At 31.1% G+C, this 22,653-nt stretch overlaps 2 protein-coding genes and 1 long non-coding RNA gene across 3 annotated transcripts; all 3 read right to left on the bottom strand.

Annotated features, from left to right (window-relative positions):
* Positions 1–10,791: 10,791 nt before the first annotated feature.
* On the bottom strand, positions 10,792–14,372 carry LOC145188534 (uncharacterized). The gene is made up of 3 exons (XM_090098733.1): positions 14,312–14,372; positions 11,613–13,241; positions 10,792–11,207 (listed from the first exon to the last, which is right to left on the bottom strand). Exons 1-3 carry the CDS (start codon positions 14,370–14,372, stop codon positions 10,858–10,860), a joined length of 2,040 nt encoding a protein of 679 aa, XP_089954859.1. The 3' UTR covers positions 10,792–10,857.
* Positions 14,373–20,798: 6,426 nt separating this feature from the next.
* LOC149884286 (uncharacterized) lies at positions 20,799–22,653 on the bottom strand. Its single transcript, XR_016456065.1, has 2 exons — positions 22,468–22,653; positions 20,799–21,005 (listed from the first exon to the last, which is right to left on the bottom strand). It is a non-coding gene; the product is annotated as an uncharacterized LOC149884286 (long non-coding RNA).
* LOC149884287 (uncharacterized) lies at positions 21,044–22,474 on the bottom strand. The gene has a single exon (XM_090099245.1). The coding sequence runs from the start codon at positions 22,100–22,102 to the stop codon at positions 21,467–21,469; it is 636 nt and encodes a 211-aa protein (XP_089955371.1). The 5' UTR covers positions 22,103–22,474; the 3' UTR covers positions 21,044–21,466.

Genomic DNA, 22,653 nt, shown 5'->3' with positions numbered 1-22,653 from the left:
ACAGTTTACTGATACCATTTTGTTGTTTCCAGGTGAGATTCAAGGGTAGTGAAATCAGCATGCCTAGAAACTATGTGCGGAAAGTTGGTAGTCGTAAGTATGCTGACTATTCAAATGAAACTCTACAAAAATGCCTTGATGACATTCGATCAGGAAGGTGCGCTCAAACTAGTGCCTCTAAACTGTACAAAATCCCAAGAAGTACAATAAAAAACAAGTTAAAGAACATTTTTAATAAAAATCCAGGAAGGCCAACTGTGTTAGACGAGAAGCAAGAGAAAGTCTTTGTGGAACATATTTGTAAGATGGCTGAATTTGGATTCCCCTTAACTGAAATAGACCTTAGATTTATAGTTAAGGGTTATCTAAACAAAACTGGGCGCACAATCCCTCAGTTTAAAAATAATCTTCCAGGCATTGAATGGGTAAGATTGTTTAGAAAGCGGAACCCTACACTGACGGTTTGAGAATGCAGCAACATAAAAACAATTCGTGCTGCAGTTGACGAAGTTGTAATAACAAAATACTTTGATCAACTTAGTGAATCTGTTGAGAGCATTCCGCCAGAAAATCTGTGGAATTATGACGAGACAAATCTTCTGGGGTATCTATGTACTAGAATATTTTTACAATGCATTTTATATGAAAAAACAACAAATGGTCAAAGTAACCCCAACCCCTGGGTAACTTTGGCCAAATTTTTAAAATAACCAAAAATAAATATATTATTTTTAGATATTTAATAAAGTGGTATGGATGGATAGGGAATCTTTTATTTAGTAGTTTAAAAATGTTTTTACTAACTTACTACAATTCATATTAAATATAACATTACTAAAGTGTTAAGGTGCAAGTTTTTTGGCCAAAGTTACCCCCTTTGACGGTACTTATTTTCTTTTTGCATTGTTATAGCATGCATCTCCAAATCTTTCCATCGACATTGTGACTATTTTGTTCGTTGCACTGGATGTTACATCGAGGACAGATCATATTGATAGCATGTAAACCATACTCCCTGCACCACCGGATGCACTCGTTATTATTGTTTTTAAACCTGCGACCAATTTCTGGTAAATTATGGCTATCAAACTCAATAATAGTCGGTCGTCTAGCAACAGAAATAAAGAAACATTTCTTATAGAGAATCTTTTATAATTACATTTTGTTTTTTGCAAATTTTTTGCATCGGAATTTTCATAAATACTTTCGGAATTTTCATGAGTATTTTAATTACTTTCAAACTACAGAAACCAGGCGGCGTAATTAAATAGTGAAATTTTAAAGTGTTATAAAAAAAATGATGGCAAATATTAGCGTTTTTGGTATATTTTTTTGACACTTCAACATCAAATTAGAGAACTTTCCTTTGGTTTTGAGGTCTTTGTTTTTATACGATTCTTAATCTGGGGCCAATGCTATAAAAAATTCGAATTTTTTTTCGAAAAAAAAATCTTTCGTAAAAACGCAATTTTTTAAGTAAATTATTTTTTCGTAAAAAAATGCGTAAGCTCGATGAATTTATCGGTGTTTGTATTTTTTTCGGCCTTTGCACAGTGGGCCAGTAGGTGGACAAAATGGGAAAAATTTTAGTTCTCTAATCTTGAAAACCTATTTAATTTTAGTATCTACATATATTAGGAGAAATTTATTGATAATTTATTTATATTAAATCCCTTAGCTACCAGGACTTTAAGCATTTGAATATTGAGATTTAAAAAAAAAAAAAAAAAAAATTATAAATAAGTAATTAACGGTGACATCAACGTTGTGTTATATTTCAATTACATCTACGTTTTTGAAACAAAAAACTAGTACATGTTATTCTAAAGTATTTAGAGATAAGAAAAACCAATGTGTGAAATAAATTTATCATAGCATGTTATCTCAGTTATACTTTGAAAATCACAGATTAAAAAAAAAAAATTTCTTAAGAATCTTATTTTTTGCCGCACAATAACTAATAATTACCACAATTTGCCATATGTTGTCTTACATTTATTTGAGCTATATGATGCTTCAATCGAGTTTTAATTGATTGCTCGTCCCCTTAAAACCCCGTTCAGATTTTATGTATGTTTTAACTTGGTTGCTATGGTACTAAATTTTGCATAGCAACAACTCACTTTTGCATTAACGTTGTTTTAACAGTATTTTAATTGCGCTAAGTACACAATATTGGGGGTATGTATTAAAATGAGATTCATAATTCTTTTGAGGTTAATTTAACAGAGATTAAATTAACCTCTAAAGAGGTTAATTTAACAGAGAGTTCAAATATGGTTTTTCCAGTCTTCATGCATGGATTCGATTTTTTGAGATGGTATTGCAATTGCATATAAAAAAGAAACAAGAAAGTGGCAAGCAAGATCTAAAGAAAACAAAGAAAAGGCATCTGTAGCTAAACGAAAGATTCAGACTGATTTTATGAACAAAATGAGGCTTGTTGTTGATTTCCCTAAAAGTGGTGGTTCTAAAACAAGCGATGATGGCAATAGCTCAAGGCGTGCTTTTGCAGCATATAACAAACAGCTAAAATTCTGGGTATTGATTCAATACCCAGAATTTCAGCTGTTTGTTCATATGCTGCAAAAGCACGCCTTGAGCTATTGCCATCATCGCTTGTTACTAAGATAATGCAAAATCTGAATATAAGGTTTTGACCAATAGTATTGATCAAAACCTTATATTCAGATTTTGCATTATCTTAGTAACGCTCTCTTCAGGATATGAAATAGACTGCTTAAAATTCAAGTATAATTGTTTTGACACTTTTAGACTATATGTGTCCCTTTATCCATGGTATTACATGGCTCAATCAGTTCACAAAGTATTGATTCATGGACATAACATAATTAAAAGCCTTACATTACCCATCGGACTTACATCAGAAGCTCAAGAGGCTAGAAATAAAGACTTAAAATCTTATCGCGAAAATTTCAGCCGAAAAACATCCAGAAAAACAACAAATACTGATCTTATCAATAGACTCCTAGTTTCCAGTGATCCTGTTATTTCATCACTGCGTAAATCAACACCACACCAAACACATCATAAGGCATTTCCTTCAGATGTTTTACAATTACTTAAACAATATTCAAACTATATTATTGTTTTATAATTTTTTGATGTAATTTAAAATTGATAATGTTTTCTTGCACTATTTTTTGCTTTTATTATTCCTAAAACATTATTTACCTATATACTCAATTGTTATTCAATATAGGTGGGTCAAAAATCCGATAAAATATTCAAATAACAATTTACCACTTTGTAACTAAGGAAAGTATCCGGTAACTAAGCAATATAAGTATCCATAACAACTAAATATAAAAAATTATCACTTTTGTAAGAAGTGTGATCTCATATTGGTACTCATGCCAAATTTAGTGAATATAGCACTTATGAAATATCTGCAGATAACAAAAGTAGGTTGTTGCTAAGCAAAATGAAGGTATCAACGAAATAGCAACGAAATAAAAAAAATATTGCCTTCATAAAAAGCATAGACATCATATTAGTATTCATACTAATTTTAGTGAATATAGCTCTAATATTAAATTAGTTACGAATTTTGTCCAGTAAAACTGCATTCTGGCCCACTGTGCATTGCTATAGAGCAGAGTTGATAACGCCTCCCGGCGGCAAAGTAACTTTCTGCCGAAAGGCCGACTTTTTTTGGAGGCGGAAGCCACTGGCGGCGGCCGTCAGAAGATATTTCGGAGGCAAGTTGGTTTAGAGACCGCCTCCAGTGGCTTCTGCCTCCCGATTGGCGGCAGCAGCCAGAACATATTTTTGGAGGCAGAATGTTTTGAAGGCCGCCGCCAATCGGGAGGCGAAAGCCACTGGGGGCCGCCGTCAGAAGATATTTTGGAGGCAAGTTGATTTGGAGACCGCCTTCAGTGGCTTTCGCCTCCCGATTGGCAGCAGCAGCGAGAACTTATTTTTGGAGGCAGAATGTTTTGGATGCCGCCGCCAATCGGGAGGCGAAAGCCACTGGCGGCGGCCGTCAGAAGATATTTCGGAGGCAAGTTGGTTTAGAGACCGCCTCCAGTGGCTTCTGCCTCCCGATTGGCGGCAGCAGCCAGAACATATTTTTGGAGGCAGAATGTTTTGAAGGCCGCCGCCAATCGGGAGGCGAAAGCCACTGGGGGCCGCCGTCAGAAGATATTTTGGAGGCAAGTTGATTTGGAGACCGCCTTCAGTGGCTTTCGCCTCCCGATTGGCAGCAGCAGCGAGAACTTATTTTTGGAGGCAGAATGTTTTGGATGCCGCCGCCAATCGGGAGGCGAAAGCCACTGAGGGCCGCCGTCAGAAGATACTTTGGAGGCAAGTTGATTTGGAGATCGCCTTCAGTGGCTTCCGCCTCCCGATTGGTAGCAGCAGCCAGAACTTATTTTTGGAGGCAGAATGTTTTGGATGCCGCCGCCAATCGGAAGGCGAAAGCCACTGGGGGCCGCCGCACTATGCATCGCTAAGCGGAAATAGGATTTTGTACATATTTTTTAGTGATTTTTCATATTTAAACTTTTTAAGTTTTTTCTTTTTGCATTCAATTTTTAATTCTCTATAAAAAAAAAATCATTTTTAGTTTTTTTAAACTTTTGACATCTTAAGGGTTTTTTTAAGGTTTTAAAAAACTCGCTTTTTTGTTAAAATCCTTTCAAAATATATGATAAGTGTTGAATTTCTATATTATTTTTATGCGAAATTAAAATAATAATGTATTTAATTGAATGTAAAACAAGAAATAGAAAAAAAAGGTTTTTGAATAGCATTTTTTTGCTGATTTTTTGATTTCTTAAACATTGATTAATTTAAGCATGTGGTCACAGAGGTCGCCTCGTTTTTTTTAAATAAAATATAGCTACTGCAAATCGACTTTACTGCCATGCAAAAAAATTGAGGCGACCTCTGTGACCTCATGCTTTAAAATCATTTTTACTACTGTGAGTTTTATTAAAAACCGACTAAATTCTGTGAAGTAAATGAAAATTCCGAAGTTCAATAACATACGGTAAGTTTTTATTTGATTCAGTTTTACCTTGCGATGGTTTTTATAAATTATCAAAATGGCTTGATTCTAAGCATGGGAATTTCGGCCTTCGAAATCGACGAAATTAAACGAAACGAAATTCGTGTTTCAATTTCGGATCGAAATTGAGAACGAAATTTCGATTTTTTGGATTGTTTAATTTCGCGAAATAATTTCGTATAATTTCGGGTCATTGAAAGTAACGAAATTGACACGAAATTAAACATAAGTTTTAATTTCGTAATTTCGAAATTCGTGAATTTGTAATGTTTAAAAATTTCGGTTTTTCGAAATTCGCGAAATTGTACTTTACCCACATTTTCGGATTGACGGTATTCGAAATCGAAATCACCGAAATTAGAAAGAACTCAGCATATTGAAGTAAAATTCGACAATTTTGATCTAATTTCGTTGATTTCGATATAATTTTGGAAGGTCGAAATTATTTCGTTAGTTCAGTTAATTTTGTTAATTTCGCGAAATCCCCTTAAAACCCAAAATTTTCCCCTACAAGATACAAAATTATTAAAAGAAGTAATAGTTTCGTTTATTTTGTTTTAATTTCGTTTATTTCGTTCTAATTTCGTATATTTCGATTTAATTTTGTTATTTTCCCCATTTTCACCTTAATTTATTATAAAATGAAATAAAATGAAATGAAATGAAATTAAATAAATTGTAATTTATTATTTCTTTTGCAGTAGAAACATTTAAATCAAATCAAATTTAAATCCAAAAAGTAGCACTGTAGCAGTAGTAGCACAGAGAAACTAGTAGTAGTAGTTTTGGTTAACAAAATGATAATGAGTTTTAAGTTAAAATTGTCAATATTTATATTCAAATCGAATTTAATACAAAACCAGCGAAATTAAATCAAAATTATCGAAATTAATAAGAAACCAGCAAGATTAAAACGAACCTATCGAAATTAAAAAAAAGAGGCGAAATTAATACTCATGAGGCGAAATTAATACTCCCACTGGTTGAAATTTAATGAAAAATTTAATCTACCAAAAGTAATAAAATTAATTTCGACGTTTTATTAATTATTGCACGAAATCAACAAAATTATTTCGAAAGTATCAAAATAAAATCAAAATTGACGAGATAAGACGAAATAGGCGAATTAGTTCCAAATTTGACGAAATTTAGGCGAAAATTCGGTATGTTTCAAATTTCGATTTTTGTTTTTTTCTAAATTCACGAAATTGCGAAATTCGATTTACCTGCCAGTCTCGTTCTTTCGAAATTCGCGAAATTTATTTTTCTGATAAATTCGAAATTTCGTCTTTCGAAATTCAATATAAATTTCGATACGAAATTTATTTCGACCCAAAACTTGTGGAAAAATTTCGACTCGAAATTTGTTTCGATCCAATTTTGAATACATTTCGGACCGAAATTTAGATCGAAACATCCGAAATTACGAAATCATCGAATTTCGAACTTCGAAATTCCCATGCTTACTTGATTCACTCATCGTCAACTTTTAACACATACATTTCCAGAGCAGGTGAAATATTCAGAAACTGAAGTAAAATATAGTCTCTTCAATATGCTCAAACATTCAGTTTCTAGAGAGTTTGAGTATCTTTTGGAGTATGAAGATAATTCTATTAAAGTTTTAGCACAGGAGGAACGTGATAACATGTTATTTGCAAAGTGGGTGGTGATGGTCAGAGTGACCAATCTGAGTTTCAGAATGCAGTAACTATGAAGAAAGGTGTGGATGATTACACTGTGTATAGTAAAGTGTTTGTACTGTTGGAGATTAGAAGTGGAAAAAAGATACTATGGAAAAATTGTAATCCAAATAGTCCAGATGCAACCCGTCATCTTATGTTTTGTTTTTCCAAAGAGACTGCTAGTTTTATTCAAGAGAAGTTTGAACATTTACAAAATGAAATTTTGTCTTTAGAGAATATTAAAAGTAAACTTATACTTCATGACAATACTTTTGTTATAAATTCAAGTTTGTCAACTATTTATACCACAATGAATGATGGTAAAACACTTAATGCTGTGGTATCAAAAATGCTTTAAAAAATATTGCATCTCAGTGCTGTCATGTATGTCAAGCAAGTCCTAAGGAGTTTAATTTGGAAACCATTTGGAATAAAGATAAAAATGCAGACAAAAATATATTGAAACTTGGAATATATTGAAATCTTCAATTGTGGATATTCAGCATGGAGTTAGTTTTTTTTTAATACTGCTTGCAAACTTCCAGCAGTGAAACAAGGAAGAAAAATAGCAGCAAAAAATGGCCAAGAATTTATTGAAAACAAAAAAAAAACTCCAGCACTTATTCAAAATACAATTAAAAATAAGGGTATCTTTTGTCAGGAAGGGAAGTTGTACATCCAACACTGGCAATGTTGCACGAAAATTCTTTAATAATCCATCTGTGACTGGAAGAATACCACTGATGAAACTATTTAGGGACCTGCTCATTGATATGAATAGTACAACAGCAAGACCGGATGTGAAAATTTTCAAGCAGAAATCTGAATGTCTGTTTGGTCTCATTTCTAATGATCAGTTTTTAAAAACCATTCCAATGTCACAGTCTTTGCATAGAATGGTAGTTCATGGTGTTTCTTTTATTAAATATTTTAAGTATCCAATAGGTTCTTTGTCTGAGAGTGCCATTGAAGCCAGGAACAAAGCCAACAAAACTGCATGAGTACGTCATGCACGTTTAACTTCTTTTGCTGAAAATACTAGGGATACAGCTAATTATTTATTTATGACATCTGATATGTACCTATACTGTAAGAAAAACAAAATGCAAGAGGTATTAAGGCTATACTGCAAGAAGATTAAGCTGATAACTGTTCTTAAGGTAAATATTGGAGAAAGCTATGTATATCTTAAATTTAAATATTTAATGTTATCGTTTAATTTTATTAATGATACATTTTAGGTGCTGGTGGTAGCCAATCTGATATTTTTGAGATCTTTTCACATAATCAACACAGCATGTTTTTTTATGCTTGAAAAAAAAACAAAAAACTAATTGTTAGAAAAGTTGAAGCATAAGAATCCCAAACTTTTATGTTTGAGGAAAAGTTGCATCAATTGGCCTCAAATTGACTCAATTTTGCCATGTTTTTGTTTTCCTCAAAGATGTGTCTAAAGTCCTATTTCTACTTAGTGATGCATAGTGCAATTCTTGAAGGCTTGTTGTAGATATTAAATTTGCTCCACATAAAGATTGCTGAGACATGTTTAGAATGAAAATTTTAATTATATTTCAATTATATACATTTATTACAGTGAATACAGTTTTTTCTTGAATGTAAAATTGTTAAAATTAGAATTTGATAGATAATTTCTATAATAAATAGTTTATATCTTAAACTATACTATTTTTTACAATAACAAAACTTTTTAAAATTTTAGTGTTTGTTGTTAAATAATTTTAGGAAGTCAAAGAGTAATGGTTCATATTAAGAAAAGAAATCAAGGAAGCATCATTAAACCATGCAGCTGTAATTGATAAGCAACTTTTAAAAAAAGGCTATTCTCATAGCCACATATTGTTAAAAACCTATTTTAGCATCAGAACCTTGATTCTGCATTTGAGGGGAATGGAACTTCTGGAGTATTTATTTCACTTTTATTTATAATAAAATATTTCTGCTACTTCCTTTTTTATTTAACATGAAAATATAAGTTGGAGACTAAAAATGCCTGTAACCCCTAAAAAAGATAAATTGATATATCAGATTTAGAGTTTAAAATATCAAAAACTATCGGTTTTATATCTTTCTAATCAAAAATCGAATTAGTCCGGATAAACCAACTAAAAAACCGGAATGAAACCGGTTTTAAAAAAGACCGGACTTTTTTTTATAAATATATGTATAAACAAACAATATCTCATAATTGATGCTTTGTTAAAAAAATTACTTCAAAATGTTAAATAGTTCTCTAGTTATAAGGCTATTTCCTTTTTTTCTATCAGCGCGACGCATAGTGCGCCGTCAGAAGATATTTTGGAGGCAAGTAGATTTGGAGATCGCCTTCAGTGGCTTCCGCCTCCCGATTGGCAGCAGCAGCCAGAATTTATTTTTGGAGGCAGAATGTTTTGGATGCCGCCGCCAATCGGAAGGCGAAAGCCACTGGGGGCCGCCGTCAGAAGATATTTCGGAAGCAAGGTGGTTTAGAGACCGCCTCCAGTGGCTTCTGCCTCCCAACTAGCGGCGAAAGCCATACTGAAGTTGTTATTTTAGTCTCCCGCCGTCAGAAGAAATGAAAACAAAGGGTGTTGCCATGTTTGTCAATAAAGGAAAAGGAGCAGGAGTTTTTGATTGCTCGTAATTTTGCTCATTATTGATTGCTCTCGATTTTTAAAAGTGATAAAGAATTTGTTAAAACAATCGATAGCAAGGGAAAAAACAGCTTGGTTGTCGTTTGAGGCTGTCGTAAAAAACTCTCTTGGAAATAAAAAAGAAGAAAACTCTGCTGTTTAATTGTTAGAAAGTTGAAAGCCTTTTGTGCTCTTTGATGCGAAATAAGTATAAAACTTCGTTTTATAAATAGTCATCTTAAACAGTTTTTTGGTCAAGATAATTATTTAAAGGAGAGCGGTCCCACCAATATCTTAAGAAAATGGATGATCGTTATCAAGGACGTTTGGAAAAACACATGATGGCAGACCACTGTCCAACAGTACTGTCCAACTTTCTTTTGTCAACTTGCTTGATGCAAGTTGACAAAAGAAAAGAGCTACAAGCAAAAGTTTCTTCCCGATTAAATATTTATGAGAAAACGATTTGTTCGAAATCCTTTTCAAAATTAAAATTTACGTTACTTTTTTATAAATTTATAAAAGGTTTGACTTTGATAGGATGATGTTTATGCTATAAATTGTTTATTTTAAACGTGTTATTGACTTTTTTTTTCATCTTTTAATTTTATAAAAAATAAAATCTTTCAAAATATACCCTGGAATTTCCAAATAAGTTTCAATTCAGAAATACTTCGGAAAAAATGTGCTAACTACCTAAAATTTGCAAAAATTAAAAAATTCTATGCAAAAAATCTGATGTGACATTAAATGGAATCCTTTTTTTTATTGCTTGTATTATAATATAATTCAAGCTTATTGGAAGACTAATATTATTTTGTCAATTTAAAACTTAAGATAGTAAATAAAAACTTTTTTTCGATACTCTCCAGTTAGATACTTTAGACTTGATAAGTTTTTCCACCATCCTGACGATATTATACAAAATTTAAAAACGATAAAAAATGACGTTCTTCAAGAAAAAAAAAATTTTAAAAGTATTTGTTAATGACGTCAAACACCACAACACTGTGATTGTTTTCATTGTGGTTTTTTTAATCATAACTTGTTAAGGACTAAATGTTTTTTTTTATTAATCAAGGACTTGCCTTGTCATTATTTTCTAATGTTTCAGTTAGCAATGTTAATGCAAGTTGAATATAGTTATTTAGCTATCAGCAGAGTTTATAAAAGACGGAAAAATTCTCAACTACACTTTTCTTTCGCAGCCATTGGCGTCCGCCTCCCCAAAATACGGAAATCTTGAAAATCGTTTTATAACATTAATTGCCAAATTTTGAGTATTTTAACAAAATTATGACTTTGTCAGAGATTGGTTTTTATTAAAAGTTATCGAATAAAATATTTTGGTACTTTTTTCTATTACATAAACTTAAATAAAAATTGATTTAATCATCGAAACAAAAGTCAATTTTACTGAGTGTTCAAAGACAAGAATTAAAGTTTGGGTTATGTTTTATATTCCATTTTAAAACAAGTAACATAAAATAGAATCTTTTTTTATATATGATTAACGTAATAAAGAGAATTTAACTTTGTCAAGCAAATCCAAATTTTGTCTAACTACTAAAATCGCGTTTAATGTTTCATCCGAAAGCCGAGTTCTCAAATGGGTGTAGACCATTGCAAAGCTACTAAAATCTCGTTCAACTTTGACCTGAGAAAATGCAGAACCAAAAACAACTTGAGAAATATTGTAAAGTTCCTTCCAGTTAGGATCATCACGTTTTAAGTGCCAATATTCAAGAATATTAAAATTCTCATTCACACCAATACGTGGCTCACTATATACAATATTTGTTATTTGCTGATGAATTCTTGTGTTTTGTATAAAATCTATGCTTTGACGTTGACCTCCTCCTGAAAGAAGAGATACCAATTATTTGTTTATCAAACAACAACTATTGTCTAATCGAACTGATTATCGAATCATTAAAAGTTTCAAAGTTTTTCAAACACTTAAAAGATAAAAACTTTTATTTAAAATTTGACTTTTTGACCTTAAATCAATAAAAGGTTAAACTACTTTTGTTTGGTTTGTGAAGAAAAAAAAAAAAAAAAAAAAAAAAAAATGGAAGAAACGAATAATACTCTACGATGACGAAAATCATTAACATCAAGTTATTGAATAGTATTGAACTTTTATTGACACACAGTGTGGAAATTCTTGATTTTTTAATGTAATTGAATAAAATTTGTTTAATGAACCGCTTGATATCAAATACTGGTTAAATATCAATTACTGAATGATAGTAAAATCTCTACCTGAAAGTTGAGTCAAACGTTCTTCATCTTCATCTCGTAAGTTTTCAGGCTGTCGAGCAATTTCAGCAAGTTGTCTTTGTGAGTTTGCAAAGTGATGAATCTTCAGTAAATGATCTACTCCACGGCTTCTCAATAAGTCGTTGAAAACTTCATGACTAGCACTATTCCATGCAAAACGAAGATCCAGTAAGAGAGCAGCGATGAAAGCATCACATTCAAAAAACCTTTGTGAACGTAAATTTAAAGCTTCTAGAAGTTTAGATGTTAAATTATTTTGTCTATCGGCAATCTTTTCTAAATTCATCACCATTCTCATCCATCGTAAAAAGAAGTCCGACGTGGTATAGTCTGATCTTTGAAAATCCTTCATTGCATAAAATATCGGCTCGAATGTTCTTGCATATTCCTCAATAAATTTCCAGGTTTCATCATTTAATCTTAGCTCGCGGTTATTTCGATTAGTCCCGATTTGTTCATATATCGCGAGTTTTTCAAACATGTCTGATACCATGATATAAGTACTACTCCATCTCGGAGCAATATCTTTGCGTGGTCTCTTGAGATCAGCAAAAATTGCATCATATTTAGGTGCTTGTGTATTTCTTACAAATTTTCTTATTTCAGCAAGAGTGGCTTCAAACGGCTCTGTTACGTCTTTTGCAGCTAATTGGCAAACATGCGCTCCACAAAACATTTTGGTACAGATTGCACCAATATTATTTTCTAACACATTTACTTTTCTCTCTTGTTCTTGAGCATGTGATAGCCTTTCGATCCCATCGTCTGTATCTTCAGAATTTCCTACAAGTTCTTCTTCAAAATTGACTCGGTCAAGCAGATCGAAATCTTCAAAATCAAACTGTTGTGCTTCCTCAACAAATTCATTACAAACGATCATTTGATTTTGCATTTCTCTGATAGCATCAGAAGCTTTGATCATGTTTTTACCTTGATCCGAACAAGTTGAGTAAATATCATCTGCCCCTTTCCCTACTTTCGCAATCAGAGTAATTAGCTGATCAGCTAAAACCGCTCCAAGTTGCCGTCCGTGCTGAGTGAGCATTCCCAAAGTTCGATCGTGCAATTTTCCATCTTTTGTATACCGAATACTTGCAGAAAAAACGTTTGTATTGAAACGAGACGCTGAGTCAAACATTAATGACGGATATACATTTTCTATATCCTTTGCAATAATTTCATAAATTTGGTCAGCAGCTTTAAGAATAAATTCTTTTGCTTTTTGACGATTCCATCTCACACCAAAAGCTTGAAGAGCCTTTCTAATCATCTCATTCTTCCCCATGTCATCAGCGACTGTCATAGGCAAATTTCTCATCAGAATCGATTTTATGAAGTCTCTTACTGTATCGTTGATATCGAAGTCAAATTTAACTTTTTTACGCGAAACGAAAATAGCATTTTCTTCACCGCTACCCTCATAATGATTACTATTTCGAACTCTCCTCCTTTCCGAAATTCCTAGTTCTATAGCAATATCCTTGTGTTTTGAATGCAAATAGTTTTTGAGATGAGAAACATTTCCGGCAAGAATTACTGGCTTTTGTTCTGCGCACACTTTGCATTTCCATCTGTTATTTTCAGTCAAAAAATATTCTTTTACTCGGTTAACTAAAAAAAAATAAAAAATACTATTGCTTATTACTCGAACCTTAATGAATAAGAAATTCGAACAATGAAAATTCCATCGTTTAGAGACGCTTTTCAAAAAAACTTTATCGTACCGGTGCACAGTGACTCAAAACAGCAAAAAAATGGTAATAAACCCCTCACAACTTTTCTATAAATTAAGTGCCCTTTTTTAAATAATATTAAATTGCAATAATTTTTTATTTCAAAAGTATAAATAATTGTTTCATAAAACTTTTGTTTTGTATTTTATAGTTAAAAGAAGTAAAAAAATTTGATATTATTTTCAAAGAAATCTGAAAAATGTGAGATTTTTATTTAACTAAAATAGAGTATTTTTAATTTAAATAAAAGTGTATATTTTTTTTAAAGATAATCTTTTGGCTCTATATATTTCAAATTTACTCAAAAGAAAAAAAAAGTCTGATTTTTTTGTTTAAATTTAAAGACTTTTCTAAAAAAAAGGTTGCAAGAAATTGTATTTTTTCTGTTTATATATCAGCTAAAAAAATGTTCCACCGAGTTCCAAAAATATATACATTTTTTCTAGTTAATTAACATTTCTACTTTAAAATTATAAAGGGATTACTGCGGTCTCCTGCGGTATTGGAAGTTATTAAAGAAATAAAAATGTTGATAAACACTTAAAAACCTCGTTTTCCGCCATTTTTAAAAGTATTTATTTGATAAGTACAACATGTTTGAAAAAGCTTAACTGAACAACTTTAGTATTTCCTGTAATATAAAGTTAACTTAGTAATATAGTGTTATTACAGGATGTAACAATGTGACAATTGTTAAAGCCATTACAAAATAAAATTTTAAACAGTGTAAAGTAAAAAAATATATAATGTAATTTAAAATGTTTCTGATTTATTAGTTTTATTATATTGATGGTTCTTAAAAACAATAACAATGAAAAGATTAGATCTTATCCCAAAGATGCGTGAACTAGGAGTGGATAAATTAAGATTATGGAAGGATTTACTTAATGAAATAAAAAATACTGAAGAAGTTCGCAAAGAAAACTTAAATAAAGTAAATTATGATACATTTATACAAAAAGAAAATCGTTGGCTTCAAAGAAATCTTATGAACAATAAAAATAGTCATTTTGGTTCTGGAAGGCCCCATAAGCAATTGAGTGTTCTTGGAGAGCAAAGCAAAAGAAAAAAAAATTAAAAGAACTCGCCACTGAACATCATGAAGCTCTATTTTTAGCTTCTGCAAAAAGTCCAAATGCTGCTGGAGAAAAAAAAAAAAGCTTCTTTTTTAAAAAACAATATGTCTGATGTTTTAGAGATAGAAAAAGTTGATAAAACTTTGGATAAAACCTTTCCCATCATTATGAGTGTAGAGGAAGCTCTTGCATTAAAAATGAACACTGATCTCAGCGATAAACAATATCAAATGATCAGAAACTCAGCTCTTGTTCACAATGTACATATTTATCCTACCTTGCACGATATTTTGGTGGAAAAATTGAAATGTTATCCTGAGAATATACATTTTTCTGAAATTTCTGCAAAGTGTACTCTTCAAAGCATGTTAGATCACACTGTGAGTAGAATAACTGAAATGATTGATATGCCTAATTGTGGTCAAGGTAACGAAATATTTGGAGTTTTATATGGAAAGATTGGTTTTGATGGAGCATCAAGCCAAAGTGTTTATAAACAGAAATACTTTGAGACAAGCATCACAAGTATAGAACTTAAGAGTGAAGAAAATCTTTTTAGTACAGCTTTTGTGCCTTTATTGCTCAAAGTAAAAGATGGCAAAATTTGGAAAAATGCAAATCCTTCAAGTTGTCACTTTTGTAGACCTCTTCATCTACAATATAAAAAAGAGAGTCCAATTTTATCCAGAGAAGAAGAATCAGATCTAAAAAATCAAATAAATACCTTAAAGACGTTTTGCAAAGTTTTTGATATTGCAGGAAGAAAGGTGACCTTTAATATCAGCTATAGAGTTGATCTTACAATGTTTGATAATAAAGTAGTTAATGCACTTACAGAGACAAAATCCACTCAATCCTGCAATGTTTGCAATGCTAAACCCAACGAAATGAACAATATTGGTTTATTAAAAGCAAAAACTGAGAATGAGTCAGCCTTGGGGCTTGGAATTTCAGCTTTGCATTGCTGGATAAAATGCTTGGAATTTATTCTTCATTTGAGTTATAAAATTGAAATTAAAAAGTATAAGCCAAAAACAATTGAGGAAAAATTATCTGTAGACTTAAAAAAAAAACAGATTCAGGTACTCTTCAGAGAACGGTTAAGCTTATATGTTGACATGCCTAAAACTGGGTCTGGAAATACCAATGACGGCAATACTGCCAGAAGAGCATTTAAAAATAGTAAAGCTCTTTCTGAAATTACTAAAGTTGATTGTGATATAATTGAAAGATTGCATAATATTCTCATAACCATATCTTGTGGATATTCTATTAACATCAATGAATTAGATTTATACTGCACTGAAACAGCTAAACGTATAGTGAGTTTGTACAACTGGTATGTTATGCCTCCCACTGTACATAAACTGCTGCTTCATAGTTCTTCCATATCACATAAATTACCTTTGCCAGTCGGGGTATATTCGGAAGATGCACTGGAGAGTTTAAATAAACAGATAAGAAATTCTAGACTTAAGCACACGGCAAAAATTTCAAGGTTAAACACAATGATGAATCAGATGCACTACCTTCTACTAAGATCAGATCCAAAAGTATCAAGCATATCTTTTAGAAAACATAAGAGCTATCGAGGAAAACCGTTACCAGATGAAGTTATTAAATTAATTGTAATGTAAATAATAAAATGAATGTAATAAATACAGTTTTTTTTTCTCTATGTATCAACCTCCTTTAAAAACCATTTTTATAAAAATATCAAGTAGAGTAATATATCAAGATAATGTGTTTGTCTTGAAGATTCTAAAACTTGAAAAAAAAAATTTTTGTACGCGTATAGTCACCTTAAACGCGCGTATTCGCGCATAAGCGCGCGTTATACGCGTCGAAGCTACGCATAAAAAAAAATTTATTAATAAATTTGAAATCTTTGACCCAAAAGTTATTATTTTGATATATAACATTATTGATTTACAATTTATGTCAAATTTTATTTAATTTTTACCGTTTTTTGATCGTTCTGAGTCACTGTGCGGTGTTGCGTTAAAAAAGTTAGTCGTTAAAAAAGTTTATAAACTGTGAATTCTGCGCGTGCGCAAAATAATTATAACTTTTTTAACACCATAAGGCGTTAAAAAAGTTTGCCTGTTAAAAAAGTATTCAAAATGGTACCGTCAACCGGGGTTACATTGGTCGCCGGGGTAACTTTGGTCAATTGTTGATTTTTTTTTAAATTCCTAAAGTTTAACAAAGATTGCATGTTTTAATTTTGTTAGAGATACCACAATATATATCAACTATTATATAAACAATTTATATCAACAATTTTGGTATATCAACAGTTTTTGTGAATATAGCAGTTACTTCGTGGACTACATTGAGTTTATTTTGGGGTTTTTGTCATTTCTGATACATTTATTGAACCATTTGGATTATTAGCCGGTGAAAATGCTGAGGAAATATAAGCGAAAGCCTGATTCAAGAGCATATGCAACTACATACAGTCAAGAAACGTTGTCCAATGCTATGAAAGAATGTTTAACTGGAAGAATGAGCGTGAGAAAGGCTAGTCGACAGTTTGGAATAAACGCTACCCATTTGCTTCAACCGCTAGACGTTGCTGTTTTCCGTCCGCTAAAGATAGAATGGCGCAGGATACTGGAAAATTGGCGAAGGGAATCGCGCATCAAAGAATCAATACCGAAAAATCAGTTCCACGGTCTTCTTGCTCTACTGCAACGTCAATTGAAAAGCGATAATTTGAGATCTGACTTCAAGGCTTGTGGAATATTTCCCTTCGATAAAGAAATGGTCATGAAGAGTTTGCCACAGGTTAACAAAGACATTGGAGGAGGTACCGGTAGTACTGTTAAGGAAGTATTTAATGAAGCTATGGCAGGTCTATTAGTGAAACATTTTGGACAGGATGGGAAAACAAAGCGCACCAGAAGAAAAAAGATCACACATGGCAAAGCGATAACACCGCAAGATCTGGTGAATAACACAACTCCTACCACATCAAAGAACAACAATAACACCAAGAATAACAAGAAAAGGGCAAGAGTTGAACAAGTGTCATCATCCTCAGATGATGATGACCTACTAGAAAATGACTTTTAATGACTTTTGCACAATAACAGGGAGCATTGTTGCAAAATTTTTTGTCCATTTAAATGTTTTTTTCATGTTTCTCTAAGGACTGATGATTTTTTAAAACTCCAGTGACCAATGTTACCCCATAGCAGGGGTATTATTGATCAAACATGATAAAAACCTGGGGTAATATTGGTCACTTTTCGGCGTTTAAAAAATTTGTAATAAAAAAATGAAAGAAATAAATATAGAGTCCTATAGCCAAGACCTATAATGTTATTACCAAAAGAGAAAGCTGTAAAAAAGTTAGTAAGATTCAGAGATGTTTAAGAAAAACTGCCAAAACTGAACTAAGTTACCCCGGTTGACAATACTCTTTTATTTGCACAAACCTCAAATCCACAACAGAATATGCTTTGAAATTTTGATTAAGGCATTGGGAGACATTCTTTTTTTATTTTTGGGCTACAGCTCAAAAACAGAGTTTCAATTATTTTTTCCAAATTTTTTTTTCCCGCAATTTTCTAATTCTTTAAAGTTAAACTTTTTCATGACATTTTTTTTTTCATTTGACCTCCTCATAGTATCAAAGCTTTTAAACTCCTAAATAAATTATATTTCATGAAAAAATAGATCATACTCACTTCTAAAAGAATTATACTAACACTGATACTTTAACCGGTTCTCTCAAAGACAAAAACATGGAATATTTTTTTATTTTAAAATTTGTTTATTTAAAAAATAGGCTGAAGAGACAAAATCAAATATTTTTAATTTCTCATGTTATAGTTCAGAAACATTAACATTTCACCATGAGCTCCTGTTAAGCTATTTCTCTTTGCAGTATATACATTTCCACCAATACTAAAAAGTCTTTCACTCTCCACAGAAGACGGTAGGCAGCTTAAATACTTTAAAGCAAGCTTTGCTAATAGTGGCATTTTAGTTTTCTGTGATTTCCACCACAACAAAGGATTGCTTTTTTTGTGAATAAAGTCTTCATTTGAGTAGAGTTGAATTTCGTTTAATAAAGTTTCATTTGAAATTAAAGTTTGTGGTTGGCAGATTTGCTTAGAATTAAATCCTACAGGTTCTTCAAAGCAATTGTCAAAACCCATTTCTACTATATCTTTGTATTCATTTAGCACTGTACCATTATTTGCATACTCTGAGTCAATATTTTCAATGTCACAAGCTGCAGACTGATCATTTTCAGTAACTTTGATGTTTTTTTGTATTTTCATGGGTTTTAATAAGTTGAATGGTTATGTTTTAGCAGCTGAGAAGGTGTTTTCATTTTTGAACATTTTTGATTTGAATCTGGGATCAAGAAATGCTGACAAGATGATGTTATAGTTATCAGTATATTGTTTGAATTTATTCTCAATTGAATAAGTTAAATTAGTTGTCATCAATTGAAGCTTTATTAATGAAATGTTTCAAAAGCTGTATCTGTGGTATAACATTTAAGACAATAGAATTTCTTTCACTCAAGCGAACTGTTGTTTTTTGGACATTTTTTAGCAAAACACTAAATTGTCCAATAATTATCCATTTGTTTGCATTTAATGAAGGAAGCTTACCATTTTCAAGTGCATATATGGTTAGAGGTTTCCTGTTCATAAATTTGTTCTAACATGATAGGTACTATTCCACCTTGTTGGAACATTTTGAATAAACTTGTGCTTAGGAACATTGTTTGCTTCTTGAAGAGCTTTAATTTTATAGCAGGCTTGGGGAGAATGGCTGAAATGCCCAACAATTGAATGGCAGTTTGCAATGACATTCTTGACTACTGTTTGTTCAAAAATACAGTCATTAATTACTAGTTGCAGTGTGTGTAAAAAACAAGGCATACTATCATATGGGGTATCTTGAATAGCCTTAAAAATATTTGCACCATTATCTCTAGCTATAAAATGAATTTTTGAAGGTGATATTTTAAATACAGCCATAATATCTTCAGTCAATTCAGCAATATTTGCTGCTGTATGCCTCTCAGGAAATAGCTACTCTAAGTACAAGTTTTCTGATTAAATGTATTGTCTAAACAGTGACCTGTCAGGCTCATGAAGCTTTCATATGAACTACTGGTCCATATATCAGTAGTAAAGCTTATGAATTCAGCAACTTAGTAAACATGGACAGCCATTTTTAATATAAAGTATTAACTACTTTTTAATATTTTACATACCCTAACGAAACGATGCAACTTTTTTAACGCCAAATTTCATTCCCTCACGAACGCTTTTTAATTATATTGCGCACGCGTAACGCATGCGCAAAACTATTTGTTAACTTTTTTAACGACTAACTTTTTTAACGCAACACCGGTGTCACGTTAAATAAGTAGCCGTTAAAAAAGTAGACAAAATGTTGTATCTGCGCATGCGTTAATTTACGGATACTTATTTAACGCCTATAGGCGTTAAATAACGGGATACTTATTTAACGCCTATAGGCGTTAAATAAGTATCCCGTTAAAAAAGTAGACAAAATGTTGTATCTGCGCATGCGTTAGTTTACGGATACTCATTTAACGCCATTATAGGCGTTAAATAAGTATCCCGTTAAAAAAGTAGACAAAATGAGCAATCTAGACAATATTTTTAACACCAAACGTAATTTTAAACTTAATTTTAAATTTTAAGTTAAGTTAAGTTTAAGTTAAAGTTTTTATAAAATCCTTATTGAAATATATATGACTTTAAAAATAATCTTATAAGAACTTAATATTTGCAAACATATTTAATGTAACAATACGATAAATGAAAATTCCTAAATTAGGAGCGCCGCACTTCCCTTGATTAACGATCTTATATTGCATTGTGTCTTATGTTTATAGATTGTGATATAAATGTTACAATAAGTTTGTATTTTGTTATCTGGCGCGCACCCCACACGGTGCCTCCTGGATAAGTAATGTTATCTGTTAATGTAATAGTATTTCTAAGAGTTATTTTAATTAAAAAAATTTTTAAAAAAGCAGCTTAATCTATAAATTTTCTGCTGATGAAAATTTTCGTATAAGTGTAAAAAGTTTAAAGTCTATTAATAAACACTGAATAAACCTAGGAAGCTATTTCTGATCTGAAAAACGAGTTAAAGTTTGAAATTTAACGAGTTCTAGGTTTTGATCTAAATATGATCTCAAACCTTCCATAACGTTACAATTAAAAACCAGCATTATCCAAATTAAACCGACCAAACACACTTACATGGGATAATGTGTAAGCGATTAAAACATGTAGAAGATTACAATTACGAGGAAACAAAATGAGAAATGTAAAAAAAAAGACATGATAAAATTAAATTGTTAAAAATTTATTTTCCAAAATAAATTTACATTCAACTTTGTATTGTTATTAAACTTGTGTCCATTTAAATATACCTCTCCTAGATTGTCGGTTGTTTGCCTTCTCAAATAAACAACAGGGATTGAGGTTTACCTATCAAATATACTTGGAATCTTTTTCTTTAATTACTCCTAGCCATAAGAGCTTAAGTTGTCGTACCTAAAACTCAAAAAAAAAAAAAAAAAAAAAAAAAAAAAAAAAGAAGAAGAAAGTTTTCATTATAATTATAATCAGAATTATTTACCAGATAATTATAATAAATTGACAGATGAAACAAACAAAAAAGACAATTATGTTTAAATTTAAAAAAGTACTTGTAACCTGAAATGTAATCAGGCAATCTAAAGTGACAATAAACTCTAATATAAAATTGTGTAAACTCTAGTCTAGTTCCATCTTTACTACTATAACTCTAGTTCTAACTCTAACTTATAACTACTACTTGTAACTCTACTTGTTGTATTTCTACTAATAACTCTAATCTAAAACCGAATCAATCAAAGACACTTAAAATTAGTTTTTGTTTAAAATAAGTTTTTGTTAAGAAAATATTTTTATGTATTTAACAAAAAGATTTCAAGTAATTATGCTCACAAAACAAAAATTAATAAATCAAACATCTAACTTTTATTAAGATTTTTAAAAAAATTATTATTGCAGTGACAAAAATTGTCACATTGAAATGATAATGAGCATACTTTTTTACCATGTGATAAAGAAATGTAAGGAAATATCTCCGTTTTTTTTCTCTCAATACACTGCAGGAAATGAGACCTCATACAAATTTTATCCCAGATAATTAAACTTGAATCAAAACCATTGCATAAAGCAGTAGCATTTGCAATAGCATAAAGCCCACAATCATTTCCATTGTCTTGCTTTTGACATCTTGTGACCTCCATATTCAAAGAAGAAATACATTCATTTATTAACAACGATCGTGCAACTCTGTGTACCAGTAATGGAACAGTGCCTTTATTAAATTTAGTAAACAGTGAATCATAATACTGAACAGAATTAGAACCATTTTCAGATGTTAAATTACTTATTAGAACCCAATGCTTATTAATAACATTAAGTATCTGAACAAACTTTCCAGAAATAGTATAACCACCAAAGTTTTTTGAATTAAAAATCCAAGTACTTTGAAATCCACCTACTTCAGGAAACTGGTGTGAAAGAAAGCTTTGTGCAATATCAAATAAAGTATCATCAAGCCAACAAGATAGATGTTTTAAAACATCTATGCACAGCATGACTGACCGCACTGATAGTGTTGAATAAAAATTATTATCTACAGAAATTGCAGGACAAACTAATCTTTTGGATTTAGATACACTTGCGTCAGTTAGAGAAGTTGGATGCTTTCTCTTGCTGGATTTTTTATAAAATTATTTTTAAATCATCTTTTTCAATTAATTGTTTAGTCATTTTAATCATGCTCTTTTAAAATCAATTGGGTGGACAATGCTTGATTTTCTGATAAATAAGGCTTTATACATAATACAATTTACCATCTAAAGTATGTAAAAATTTAGATTTAATTCAATGATAATAATTATTTATTCAACAAAGTATAATGTAATGTTTACATACCACATAGTTTGAATTTTTTGCATACCTTAAAAAAAATTTAAGCTCTGATTTGTAATATTTCATTCTTACATCAGAGAGATATTGTTTAACATCTTCAACAGAATAGTTATGAACAGGCATTTTTCAAATTAAATTCTTGACTTGTAAATTAGAAATTTAAGTAACTTTGAAGGTTTACCTAACGCAACAAGGCTACTTATTTAACGATAGA

The sequence above is a fragment of the Hydra viridissima genome, unplaced genomic scaffold, assembly GCF_058129835.1.
Source record: "Hydra viridissima isolate aposymbiotic clone 2 unplaced genomic scaffold, HvirCarnegie_v1 scaffold_9, whole genome shotgun sequence".
NCBI lineage: Eukaryota > Metazoa > Cnidaria > Hydrozoa > Anthoathecata > Hydridae > Hydra > Hydra viridissima.
Note: the sequence above shows the minus strand (reverse complement) of the source record. Positions and strands in the feature narration are given on the sequence as shown.

Excerpts from the sequence above, each read along its gene's own strand:
- LOC145188534 (XM_090098733.1), bottom strand. The coding sequence starts at position 14,372 with ATGACTATTTTTATTGTTCATAAGATTTCTTTGAAGCCAACGATTTTC. Across the intron at positions 13,242-14,311 it reads GATTTTCTTTTTGTATAAAT|TTAACCGAGTAAAAGAATAT; the intron begins GTATCATAATTT and ends ATTTTTTTTTAG. Across the intron at positions 11,208-11,612 it reads ACGTTTGACTCAACTTTCAG|GAGGAGGTCAACGTCAAAGC; the intron begins GTAGAGATTTTA and ends CTCTTCTTTCAG.
- LOC149884287 (XM_090099245.1), bottom strand. The coding sequence starts at position 22,102 with ATGCTGTGCATAGATGTTTTAAAACATCTATCTTGTTGGCTTGATGAT.